Below are 11283 nucleotides of genomic sequence, written 5' to 3' on the forward strand. Positions count from 1 at the left end.
GAGGCCTGTGCCCCCTGTCTGGGGTCTTAAATGCTAGCAAGTGGCCATCTAAGACACATTAATTGGTCTCAACCCACCTGGAGCAAAGGAGACTGAAGAACACCAAGGACACAAGGTAATTACGAGCCCAAGAGACAGAAAGGGCCACATAAACCAGAGACTACATCAACCTGAGACCAGAAGAGCTAGATGGTTCCCAGCTATAACCGATGACTGCCCTGACAGGGAACACAACAGAGAACCCCTGAGGGAGCAGGAGAGCAGTGGGATACAGACCCCAAATTCTCGTAAAAAGACCAGGCTTAATGGTCTGACTGAGACTAGAAGGACTCTGGTGGTTATGGCCCCCAGACCTTCTGTTAGCCCAGGGCAGGAACCATTCCCAAAGCCAACTCTTCAGACATGGATTGGACTGGACAATGGGTTGGAGAGGGATGCTGGTGAGGAGTGAGCTTCTTGGTTCAGGTGGACACTTGAGACTATGCTGGCACCTTCACCCTGGAGAGGAGATGAGAGGGTAGAGGGGGTTAGAAGCTGGCAAAATGGACACGAAAAGAGAGAGTGGAGGTAGGGAGCGGGCTGTCTCATTAGGCAGAGAGCAATTGGGAGTATGTAGCAAGGTGTATATAAGTTTTTGTGTGAGAGGCTGACTTGATTCACTTAAAGCACAATAAAAAAAAAAAAAGAGGCCCCTGCCCCAATTACCTTAACCCTGTGACTCTGGATCCTTCCTCAGCAAAGGGTCTAGCCCTCCCTCCCATCCCTCTGCCTCCTTAATACCATCCTCCGCTGTTCTCAAAGGGAGCTGAGAGCAGCTTAGGGACACCAAGAGGTGAGCTCAGAGTCCCTAGGATATGGGTCAAAAGGCATTCTGCTGGAGGTGCCTGAGAGGGACAGTTTATGTTCGCTGGCTCTTTGCCACCTTGCCTGTCCATAGACAGGGGGTGACTGTGCTGGTGCAGGATGAGCCACCTGCCCACCCCCCTGGCCTGGGGACACTCATAATAGGGTGATTCATCTCTTTTCTCTGTTCCCTACTCTAGTTCAGAGCCAGCTCCCCACCCTTGAGGCCCCAAAGCAGGGCTAGTGTCCAGCACTGGCCTAAAAGTAGGGGTACACCCTGGAAAGAGGAGGTCAAGCTTGAGGAACTCAATGGGTTTCTGTACCCTGGCTCCCCACCCCATCTGTGCGTCAGCCCTGTGGCTGCTGACTCTCTGCCCTCTTTGGCTCTCCCCTCCATCCCCATAGGGTGTGAATCCCAGCTCAATACTGGGTGGCTGAGTGAGAACTTAGCAGGTGACTTTTCTCCAAACCTCGGTTTTGTCCTCTGTGAAATTGGGAGCATAACACCCACCCTGGGGGTTGTTGTGCAGAAGCGGGAGGCAGCACTCTCTAAGCTTGAAAATGTCTATATGTTTTGATCTACTCTCCTCCCACCCCTCTCCAAGGCTCTGGAAGAGGCTAGGAGGGCTGGTGGGGGCAGGGTTCTACTTCTCCTCACCCCACCTCTGAGTCCCTGACAGCAGGACCCATGTCTTCTCTGTTGGTTCAGGCTGCACCGATTCAGACAAAAAGAGCTTGGGGGTCAGGAAATAAAGGGCGTGCCACCCCTACCCCTTACCGGGCCCCAGTCAGCCCCTCTGATCCAGCAGGCTGGGACTTGCGTCTTCAGCCCTTCCCTCTCCTGGGAACCCACTCCCTCATCTCTGACCTCAAAGGACTCACGGCCTCCCACAGGGTGGATGGACTGTCAGGCCCCTTTCTGGGCTCAGCCCTTCCGCCCTGGTGATATACACATCTTGCTCAAGATGCCCTGGGAAGAGGTGAGGCCTCCTCATCTGCCTCCTCCTGGAGCTTGGCCTCCTAGGCAGCTGGCTCCCATCCTGCAATGGGCCCTGGCTTTCCTCCCCAAAGTGCAAGAGGGAGCCTACAGGGCTCTGGGTAAGCTGTGTGACTCAGAGGGTTGGGGCCCCAGCAAATTAACTTTTCTCTCTGTAAAACCACGTGGTCTTCTGCCTTCTGCTCCAGGGGTGCCACTCACAACAACTGCAATGAGGATGATGCCCCTGGGTTGTGCAGTGACCTACTTCTGCAGCCCAAACTCAGGCCAGCCTGGAGCTTCGGTGCCAGCATCCCCAGACCTTGATTCACCTGGTCCATTCCAGATGATCCAAGGAGGGCTGAGGGAATAAGAGGTTCTCAGAAGGCATTGTACCCTTCCTTGTGCTCTCATGCCCATTAAGAAGCACAAAGACCTACCCGTAGCTTCTTAGTTCCAGCCCTAACCACTCCCAATGTGCCTGTGTACATACATATGTGAACATGTGTGTACACACTAGTTATGTCTATGAATGAGTTGTGTGGGAGCACACGGAGTCATGGTCCTGAAGACTGGGCCATGCAGGTGGTCACAAAGGCTCTCTATGGGTGGGCTGTAGCCCTCGGATTATAGCTAGGCACAAACATGCATGCACATGCAAGTACATGTAGGTACACATGTGTGAACAAGTGCTGATTAATGTAAACAAGATAAACAAATCTATAGTTACATGTGCCTGCTCCCTCTTGGTACAACACATGTGAACCCCTATGTGAGCTGAGTGTAAACACGTGTGTACAGGAACTTGCGTGTGCCTGCTGGTGGCAGAATTGCTGCTGTTTTTATCTCTGGCCCTGGTTCCCAGACTCAGCTTCTGACAGGCTCAGGATGAAGCAGGGTGTGATGGGACACTGTCGGCTGGGATTCATATTTTTTTTTTCAGTGTTGAGTCCCGTGCTAGTTCCTGCCCCATGCTGCCCTGTGGGAGGCCCTGAGGTGGTGAGGGTCTGAGGGGCTGAAGGGTGCATCACGGGCTGAGGAGAAGAGAGAAGAATGGCAGGGGTGCTCCCCAGCTCCCACAGCCTATGGTCTGGGCTCTGGCACCAGGAGGCTAGGGTTCTGTCTTGAGTCATAGGCTGGCAGTGGGGCAGTGGAAAGGCAGTTGGTGATGGTTTTCTGATTCACCATGGGGCCTCCCAGCCCGTGGGGGCCTGGTAGGGTGGGGTGCACCTTTCTGGGCCAAGGGCCATGAGAGGCTTTATGTGTAGGTTCCACATATGCGTGAGCCTATGACCAGGCTCTCATGTGAATGGGATCCCATGAGCATGTACACAGAGCTCAGTGTCTGCATGCAAGAGTATGGCTGGGAGCCTCAGAGTGGGTGCATGTGTGTGGATCTCCCTTATGTATGTACTGCATCAGTTCAGTTGTTGTCGAGTTGGGTCTGACTCATCGTGATCCCATGTGTGTCAGAGTAGAACTCTACCCCACAGGATTTTTAACAGCTGATTTTTCTGAAATAGGTCTCAAGGCCTTTCTTCCAAGGAGCCTCTGGTTGGACTTGAACCTCCAACGTTGCGGTTAGCAACCCAGTGAGTTAGCCATTTGTACCACCCAAGCTGCTATACCCCATCATTTGGGCCTGAGCCTCCTCTGATAGCCATTCTTCAAGGGGCAAGTGTGTAGGGTCCTTAGCCCACTTATATGAAGTCTTTCTAGAAATGGGGTTTCTTCTGACTCCCCTGGCAATGCTGCTAGAGACTTGGGGTGATGGCACATAGCCTCCAGTCCTGTGAGAGCAGGGACCAGGCTGCCAGGCCTCAGTTTCCGAATTATTAAATGAGACATAGGGGACAGGGTTGCCCATGACCTCCCTCAGATGGGACTGACACCAAAGCTTAGCCAGCTTAACCTCTTAAAGAGATAGACTCTCCCCTGGCCTGGGATCAGCCAGAGTGGGAGAAGACAGGGTTAAAAATATCTGGGACTCACCCTGCTGGCAAGCATGTGGCATGTGACATGTGGCATGTCAGGACAACTGCAACTCAGCCTCTGGAGCCATGTGAAAAACACACACAGGTACATGCGTGACAAGCTCAGTTGTCCCAGCCATGTTCAACAGGAACGTGCACAGTCATAAGGGGTGTCCAGCAAGTGTGATCAGGCACACAGGACATGTGCAATGCGTGACCCCAGCTGTGTCCACAGCTGGCCAGGACAAGCAACAGGTGACCACATACTCAGAGCACAAGGAGCAAGGGCTCCTGGGCTCTAGCTGGAACTCAGCACATGTGCTGGATGCACTTGGGACTGGGCCCTGAGAGGGTTTCTTCTCACTTGGGGCCCACAGCCTCCTCCCTCCCAGGCCCCCTACTGAGGCCATGCTGGGTCCAGCCATCCTCAGAGCTGCAGCCACTTCCTTTCCTTTCTGACATGTCTCCCCTACTCCCTCATCCCCATGGTGGAGATAACCACTCGACTCACTGTGAGTGGGCCAAGGGGTCCCCCTCTTTGGCAGCTCCACTCTTTCCAGCCATGGTCCTAGACACGGCCAGTACACCTGACAGTTCTTTCAGCCACAGTGACCCCCCATCTTCTCAGTGCCCTCCAGGTCCACCCCAGCCCACAGCGCCTCACACTCCCTGCGCCCCACCTTCCTCCTAGCGTCCGCCAGCCTTCCAGGCAGGGTGAGGGGCTGGGCCGCCTGCTCCCCCAGCCGTGGCCACGCGGGGCGAGGCGGGCGGGGCCGCAGGCGGACGGGGCCGCGCTTCCCGCACTCCTATAAAGGGCGTCACCGTCGCTGGAGGCCACTGCTGGCTGCGCCCGCCAGTCTCCCCCGGACAGAGCCGCCGCCTGCCCCCGCCATGGGTCGACAGAAGGAGCTGGTGTCCCGCTGCGGGGAGGTGCTCCACCTTCGCTACCGGCTGCTGCGCCAGGCACTCGCTGAGTGCTTGGGAACCCTCATCCTCGTGGTGAGTGGAGGGAGCCCGGGAGCCCTTCTCCCTGCAGCCCCGAACTCCCTCACCCCGCTGTTCACCCGAGGGGCTGTTTTTCGCCCTTCAAGACAGCGCTGACCCCCATTTCCCAGCTCTGACCCCCAAGGCTTGACTACCTCCAGACCCTCTCTCTTACATAGCTCTAACCCCGTCTATGACAGCTCTGGCTCTTGCCGGAATGACAGCTGTTACTCCTCAGTGCCATCCCTGATTCCTTACTCTTCCACAAGGGGTCACCCTGCAGTCTGGGACCTCCAGACCGTTCCTCTCACAGCCCCCCAGGGTCCCAGGGTGCCAGCCCCGGGGAGGCAGTAGCACGGAGGCAAATGAGTTGTTAGGTTATTTGGGTTCTGAATGTCTGGTCACTAATGAATAATTAAGCTTGAGAAAGTCCAAAAGTTGCAGTGAAACGAGGACAGTTTGCCACGGGCGGGGGTAGAGGGCGGAGGCCAGGCGGACACCAAACAGCAAAGTGGGAAGAAAGGAGAATCCTGAAGACAGGAGGCTGTTGAATAAAGCTGGGGCCCAGAGTGCAGAGCAGAGGATGGGCGTCCTAAAGTTACTTCCCTATCAGTTCCCCAGGCAGATGCTGTCAGCTCCTGTGCAGAGGTTGCTGGCACCTGCAGTACTGCCCAGCCTCTTAGTTACTCCCTGGGCTCTCTGAGTCAGATTACTTTCCCCACCTGGGCCATTACTCAGCCCCAGTTATGCCACTTTTCCCTCTGGGTTGTTCCTGGGTGACTCTGTTTGCACTTCTTGGGCCTGGCAGACATACCAGTTACAGTCTCCATTTCCTGTCCCAGTTACTTCTCTGAATTTCAGTTGCTCAGGTGGTAACACCTGTTTTCTCCTGGGTTACTTCTGGGTCAGTCTCTTGATTGCTCCAAGTGGTTGGGTTCCTGCATTCCTGCCCAGCCCCAGCCTAGGGCAATACAGACCAGCCAGGCCCCTGTGGGCTAGGAGGCTTCACAGTCAGCAGATAGGGGTGGCGATTGTTGTTGCTAAGTGCTGTGGAGTTGATCAACTCAAAACAACCCCATGTGAAAGAGTGGATGGAACTGCCTCATAGGGTTTTTCGGGAGCAGATAGATCATCAGGTCCTTCTCCTGCGGAGTCACTGGGTGGGCTCCAATGACCAACCTTTCAGTTAGCAGCCAAACACTTAACCGTTGCATCACCAGGGCACTTAGGACTGGGGGTAGCCCACCCTAAAGTGGTGGCAGTGGTGGGGCAGGCTCTGTGGGAAGAGGAGGGCTGAGACTCACCTCTGGCTGTGGAAAGCAGGAAGGAGGATAAGCCAGGTGGGGCAATTTGTCCACAGCCCCTAACAAGACCAGTGGTCCTATCAGTGTCACCCCACCCTGTGCCAGTATGGGAGTTGGGGGAGGTGTTTATCACCCTCCTGCCTCAGCCCTTGTGTGCCCTACTAGCCACCTGAGTCATAGGTACAGCCAGGACAGGGGAGTGTCTTCTGTATTGTAGATGGGATTACCTATGGTCTACCACGTATCAGCTCACCTCCCCACTCAGAGGAGCAATCAGTCCTTAGGCTGCACCAGGATTTCTTGGTTTATCCCAGACCAAAAAAGGAGGGTGTCATGTTTGCGGAGAAGGCTTTCAGGCTCAAGTGGGTGTGAGGCATCAGGTGTCAGTGAAAAGCAGAAACTCAAGGGCTACCTGAAGAGGAGTGGCCAGGCCTGGAAGACCTGGGGATGGGTGAGGGTCTGACTGCATACCTCTGTGGGTGGGTTCCTGTAGCCTGCAGTGGTAGAATCAGGGCTAGCTTTCAGTGAGAGAAGCCCCTTTATCTGAGGTACCTGGTGGGGGAGAGTGGCTGGTCAAGAAGACTGGGGAGAGGAAGAGGAAGATTAGCCCCAAGGTGGTGGAACTGCTCTGACAGCTCCTCCCTCCAAGGCCTCCTGGGATGGAGCCAGGTCTGGGCCTCAGGCAGGCAAGGAGCTGAGGTCAGGAACTGCCAAGCTGGGCAGGGTGCCCTAGACCCTCACGTGCCTGCCTTCCCACTCTCCCTGCCCCCCCATACACCCACAATCTCTGATCTTTGTTCTCACCTGCCTGCACACCTTTGCCCTGCATTATTGCCACTGGCATCCCTACTATCTCTTTTTGAGGGATGATAATCAAAATGCTTAACAAGCCAGGACACTGAGCCACTGGAATGAACTAGGGCCCTTAGCATTTGGGCAGGGTCCTGGAAACTACTTAAAACCTTTAGTTATGGGGAGGTGAGAGAGGAGACCTGGGGCAGGGGCTAGAGCACTTTGGGGAGCTCTCAGGGAGCTTGGAGTGATAGCTCTTTACCAAATGGTACAGAAGAATTTTTATATTTGAACAAGGGGAACAGCCATACAGGACTTTCTGTACTTGTAGAACGCCAGGGGTATACTGTAACCCACTTTAATCCCCTTTGTCCCTATCAGAAAGTTCAGAGCTAACTCCTCATTGGACTCAGGGTAGTGAGAGGAGCCACTCAGATCTCTGTCTTTGGGACCCCTGAATCTGAGTGGGGACCCTGGACTGCTGAGGGCAAAGAGGTCAGGGTGGGTGGAGAGAGGAGATGCACCTTAACAGGAACACGTTAAGGAAGACCCGTTGTGGGGGTGCTGAGAGGGGGACATGGAGAGGACTGGGGGCAGGGGCTCTGACATCCCAGATTCAGAGGAAGTGGCTTTAGCCTCACTTCTGAGGCAACTGCAGCTGGGGAATTCAGAGTGAAAGCCTCCCCAGCTTTCTGGGGAGAAGTTGTGCCAAGGTGAAAACTGTTTTCCTACACCCCAGTCCTGCCTGGATTCAAGCCTATCAGTGAAGATGTCCCAAGCAGGTTGTGGAACCCAGTGGTAGGCTCTGCTTCCAGTCTATCCCAACTATAATATTAAAGCTGGGACTTTGAGGGTGGCAGGGCATGTCTCCTTCTTCTAGGGGGTGTGGCTGGAGCAGGAGGGGTTTGAGTTGGGTCCTAGAAAAGCCCTCCAGCTCTCCTGATAGTCGCAGGCAGGGGTTGCTGGCTTCAACTTTTCCCTCTGGAGTGACAACTTCTGGTCCTCAGCTGGGCGTCACCCTCCCTGTCTTGCTCTATTTCCTGCCACAGATGTTTGGCTGTGGCTCTGTGGCCCAGGTCGTGCTCAGCCGGGGCACACATGGAGGCTTCCTCACCATCAACCTGGCCTTCGGCTTCGCTGTCACTCTGGGCATCCTCATTGCTGGCCAGGTTTCTGGTAAGGCCTTAACCCCACCCACAGTCCTTGACCCCAACAGCATTCTCACCAGGTGTCCCTCTGGGGACTGGGATGAGGGAGGGATTCCCAAGGGCAGGGCATAGCCATGGCCTCAGCTTTGGGCCCTAGGGACAGGCGGGAGCAGAAGGCAAGGTAGCTTTGGAACTTAACACATAGAACCTTCGACTCTCACCTTGGAATCAGAGATTATCAGAGTTAGCCTGTTACATAGTCCAACCCGCCATCCTGTATAAGAAACCCTTCTCTGCATCCTTGTTTGCTGGGGCCAGAGAAGAAGAAGATGTCAGAGGCCGTGGCCTCCCCACTATGGCAGGCTGTGGCTAATAGGTCCCATCTACCCTGTGCCCAGGGGCCCACCTGAACCCTGCTGTAACCTTTGCCATGTGCTTTCTGGCACGCGAACCCTGGATCAAGCTGCCCGTCTATACCCTGGCTCAGACGCTGGGAGCCTTCCTGGGTGCTGGGATCATTTTTGGACTGTATTATGGTAAGCATCCTGCAACCTGCCCTCTTCCACTACCCCCTCCCCTCTGGCTCCAGGTCTGCTGGCAGCAGGCCTTTTGCTGACAGACAGCCAGGGCCTGCCCAGGCCTTGGGCTCATGACTCACTCATTCACGCACAGGCCCAAGGTGGGGGGCCGCGAGGGAAAGTTGGGCAACAACAGCATCTTGGTCCCTCCACCCCACTCTACCCCACACCCTCCAGCTTCAAATAATACAGCAGTAATTATACTCACACCCGACCCCTGGGAGGGTTGGGAGGGCCCAGGGTGAGCAGGGAGGCTGGGCTCAGGCCTCTGCCATCACCTGCTCTGAGCCTAATCTCTTGCCAGATGCAATCTTGGCCTTTGCCAACAATGAGTTTATAGTCTCGGGCCCCAACGGCACAGCTGGCATCTTTGCCACTTACCCCTCTGGACACTTGGACATGGTCAATGGCTTCTTCGACCAGGTATGGGCTGGGGACATGTAAGGGGAATAGAGGGGGGAGGCCAAAGCTGCTCCAGGTCATTCATAGGGGACAGGACTCCTCTACAGTGGTGGTTTCTCAGTACCTGGGGATGCCTACGTCACAATCGTGGTGGCAGGTACTTATAAAAAATGCAGAACCCTAGCAATCTGCATATTTAACCAGCTCCCCAGGGGATTCCTGTGGCTCAAAAATTCTAGCACCACTGCTCTAGAGAGCAGAATTTGGAGATGAAGACTACGAGCTAGAACGGAGCCAGAGGACAGAAGAAGGGACCAGAGGGTGGGGTGGAGCTGCTCCTCACCCCTGTGCTCTCCCACTCTCCAGTTCATTGGCACCGCCTCCCTCATTGTCTGTGTGCTGGCTATTGTTGACCCAAACAACAACCCAGTCCCCCGTGGCCTGGAGGCCTTCACCGTGGGCCTGGTGGTCCTGGTCATCGGCACCTCCATGGGCTTCAACTCCGGCTATGCTGTCAACCCTGCCCGAGACTTTGGCCCCCGTCTTTTCACCGCCATCGCTGGTTGGGGCTCTGAGGTCTTCACGTGAGTGCAGCCCCCACCCTAGCTTGCTCCAGCCTGCTTCTCCTCTGCTCTGTCCTGCCCACCCCTGAACATGTCTGTCTGCCCCCCAGGACTGGCAAGCACTGGTGGTGGGTGCCCATTGTCTCCCCACTCCTGGGCTCCATCGCTGGCGTCTTCGTGTACCAGCTCATGATTGGCTGCCACCTGGAGCAGCCCCCAGCTTCTACTGAGCAGGAGAATGTGAAGCTGGCCCATATGAAGCACAAGGAGCAGATATGAGTGGGCAAGGGCCATCCCCACTGCCCCCTCCCTTGAGCATCCACTGACTGTACAGGGGCCACTCTCTAGACACCCACTCATGACCTCCCTCCCAAGCTCCCTGCCTACCCCCCAATTGCTGGACGGCTCCCTTAAGGATTTGTCACTGGACCCTGCCCAAATGAGACCTCAGGCCACTGCCCTTAAGCTGTGGTGGGACAGGGAGCCGGGCCAACACATCCCTTTGTCTCCCAAAGGAAGAGAATGGGCAGCAAGGATGTGTGTGTGTGTGTGTGTGTGTATGTGTTTCTCCAGATGTTCAGGGCAAGGAACCCAGTGCAAAGGATTCTAGCCATGGGAGAAGCCTGGAGGAAGGGACGAGGTGATGTGTACATATGGAAGGAAAATGCCAGGGGTGTGTTCATTTCAGGACCTCCATATAGAGGAGGGTCCTGATAAATGTGTTTCAGAGTATATGTGTGTCTGCCCTTTTTTCTAAGGGGGGCTTTTATAGGCTTTTGGGGAGGTGGGGTAGGAATATATAGGGTTGGGGGAGGGGAATCACAGCCTGGGTTTGGAGTTCTGGCTTTATATAAGTAGAAGCCATATAATGTGCTCTGGCATAATCTAGGCCTGAGCGGGTTGGGGTGAAGCCCAGGTCATAATTTTCATGTTGGCTTTAAAAAAAAAAATATATATATATATATAGCAGATGTTACATACAGTCTTAGAGTTAGGGGTTGAGTGACTTCACTACAAATAGGGTCCTCACTCCTTTAATCCTCCATCAGTATATGCACTTCTTTGTCTTTTATAAAAAAAATAATAAAATGTATACCCCAAACTGCTGACTGTGCAATATCTTTGCTTTCTCTGCTGATTCTCTGGACCCTGATAAGGAGCGTCAGTGCATCTGGCTACAAATACCCAAAGTACCCTGCTGGGTGTCCTTAACCTGGCCAGGGTACCCTGGGGGTGAGGGGCAGTACTCCAGCCCTGCTCTGGGTGGCGGGAGTCAGTCACACAGAGGGATCAGAGAGCCTCTTCACCAAGCTTTTCAGCTCGAACTTAGGGTCCTGAACTTTCCCCCAAGCTTCCACCATCTTGGGTGCTGTTAGCACAGTCATGGCATCTCCTCCCTGATCCCTGAACCCACCCATCACCCCAGGGAGACAGGTTTGAATTGCCCAAAGGGGAGAACCGCTACCCAACAAGTACTGAGCTCCCTGTCACTGGGGGAGACCAAAAAGACCAGGGACCCGTACTGTTCTCTGCAACCTGCAGCTGTTTAGTTTAGGCTCCCTCACCTCAACCCACACTTTTGTCACAGCTTCCTCAGTAGCCGACCTGCCCCAGTCAGTCCACACAACAACCAGAGGATCTTTTTGAAACCCCTCCTGAAAGTGGGACTATTTCTATGGCCATCCTGGCCCTTGGGAGATAGTCCAAAAACCCTTCTATC

At 54.8% G+C, this 11283-nt stretch overlaps 1 protein-coding gene across 1 annotated transcript; it reads left to right on the plus strand.

Moving 5' to 3' along the window:
- Positions 1-4644: 4644 nt before the first annotated feature.
- Positions 4645-10942, plus strand: AQP3 (aquaporin 3 (Gill blood group)). The gene is made up of 6 exons (XM_064291800.1): positions 4645-4791; positions 7922-8048; positions 8419-8556; positions 8903-9021; positions 9367-9584; positions 9674-10942. The coding sequence occupies exons 1-6, from the start codon at positions 4684-4686 to the stop codon at positions 9840-9842; spliced, it is 879 nt and encodes a 292-aa protein (XP_064147870.1). The 5' UTR covers positions 4645-4683; the 3' UTR covers positions 9843-10942.
- Positions 10943-11283: the final 341 nt, after the last annotated feature.

Source organism: Loxodonta africana, chromosome 9 (assembly GCF_030014295.1).
Source record: "Loxodonta africana isolate mLoxAfr1 chromosome 9, mLoxAfr1.hap2, whole genome shotgun sequence".
Lineage (NCBI taxonomy): Eukaryota > Metazoa > Chordata > Mammalia > Proboscidea > Elephantidae > Loxodonta > Loxodonta africana.

Excerpts from the sequence above, each read along its gene's own strand:
- AQP3 (XM_064291800.1), top strand. The coding sequence starts at position 4,684 with ATGGGTCGACAGAAGGAGCTGGTGTCCCGCTGCGGGGAGGTGCTCCAC. Across the intron at positions 4,792-7,921 it reads TGGGAACCCTCATCCTCGTG|ATGTTTGGCTGTGGCTCTGT; the intron begins GTGAGTGGAGGG and ends TTCCTGCCACAG. Across the intron at positions 9,022-9,366 it reads TCAATGGCTTCTTCGACCAG|TTCATTGGCACCGCCTCCCT; the intron begins GTATGGGCTGGG and ends CCCACTCTCCAG.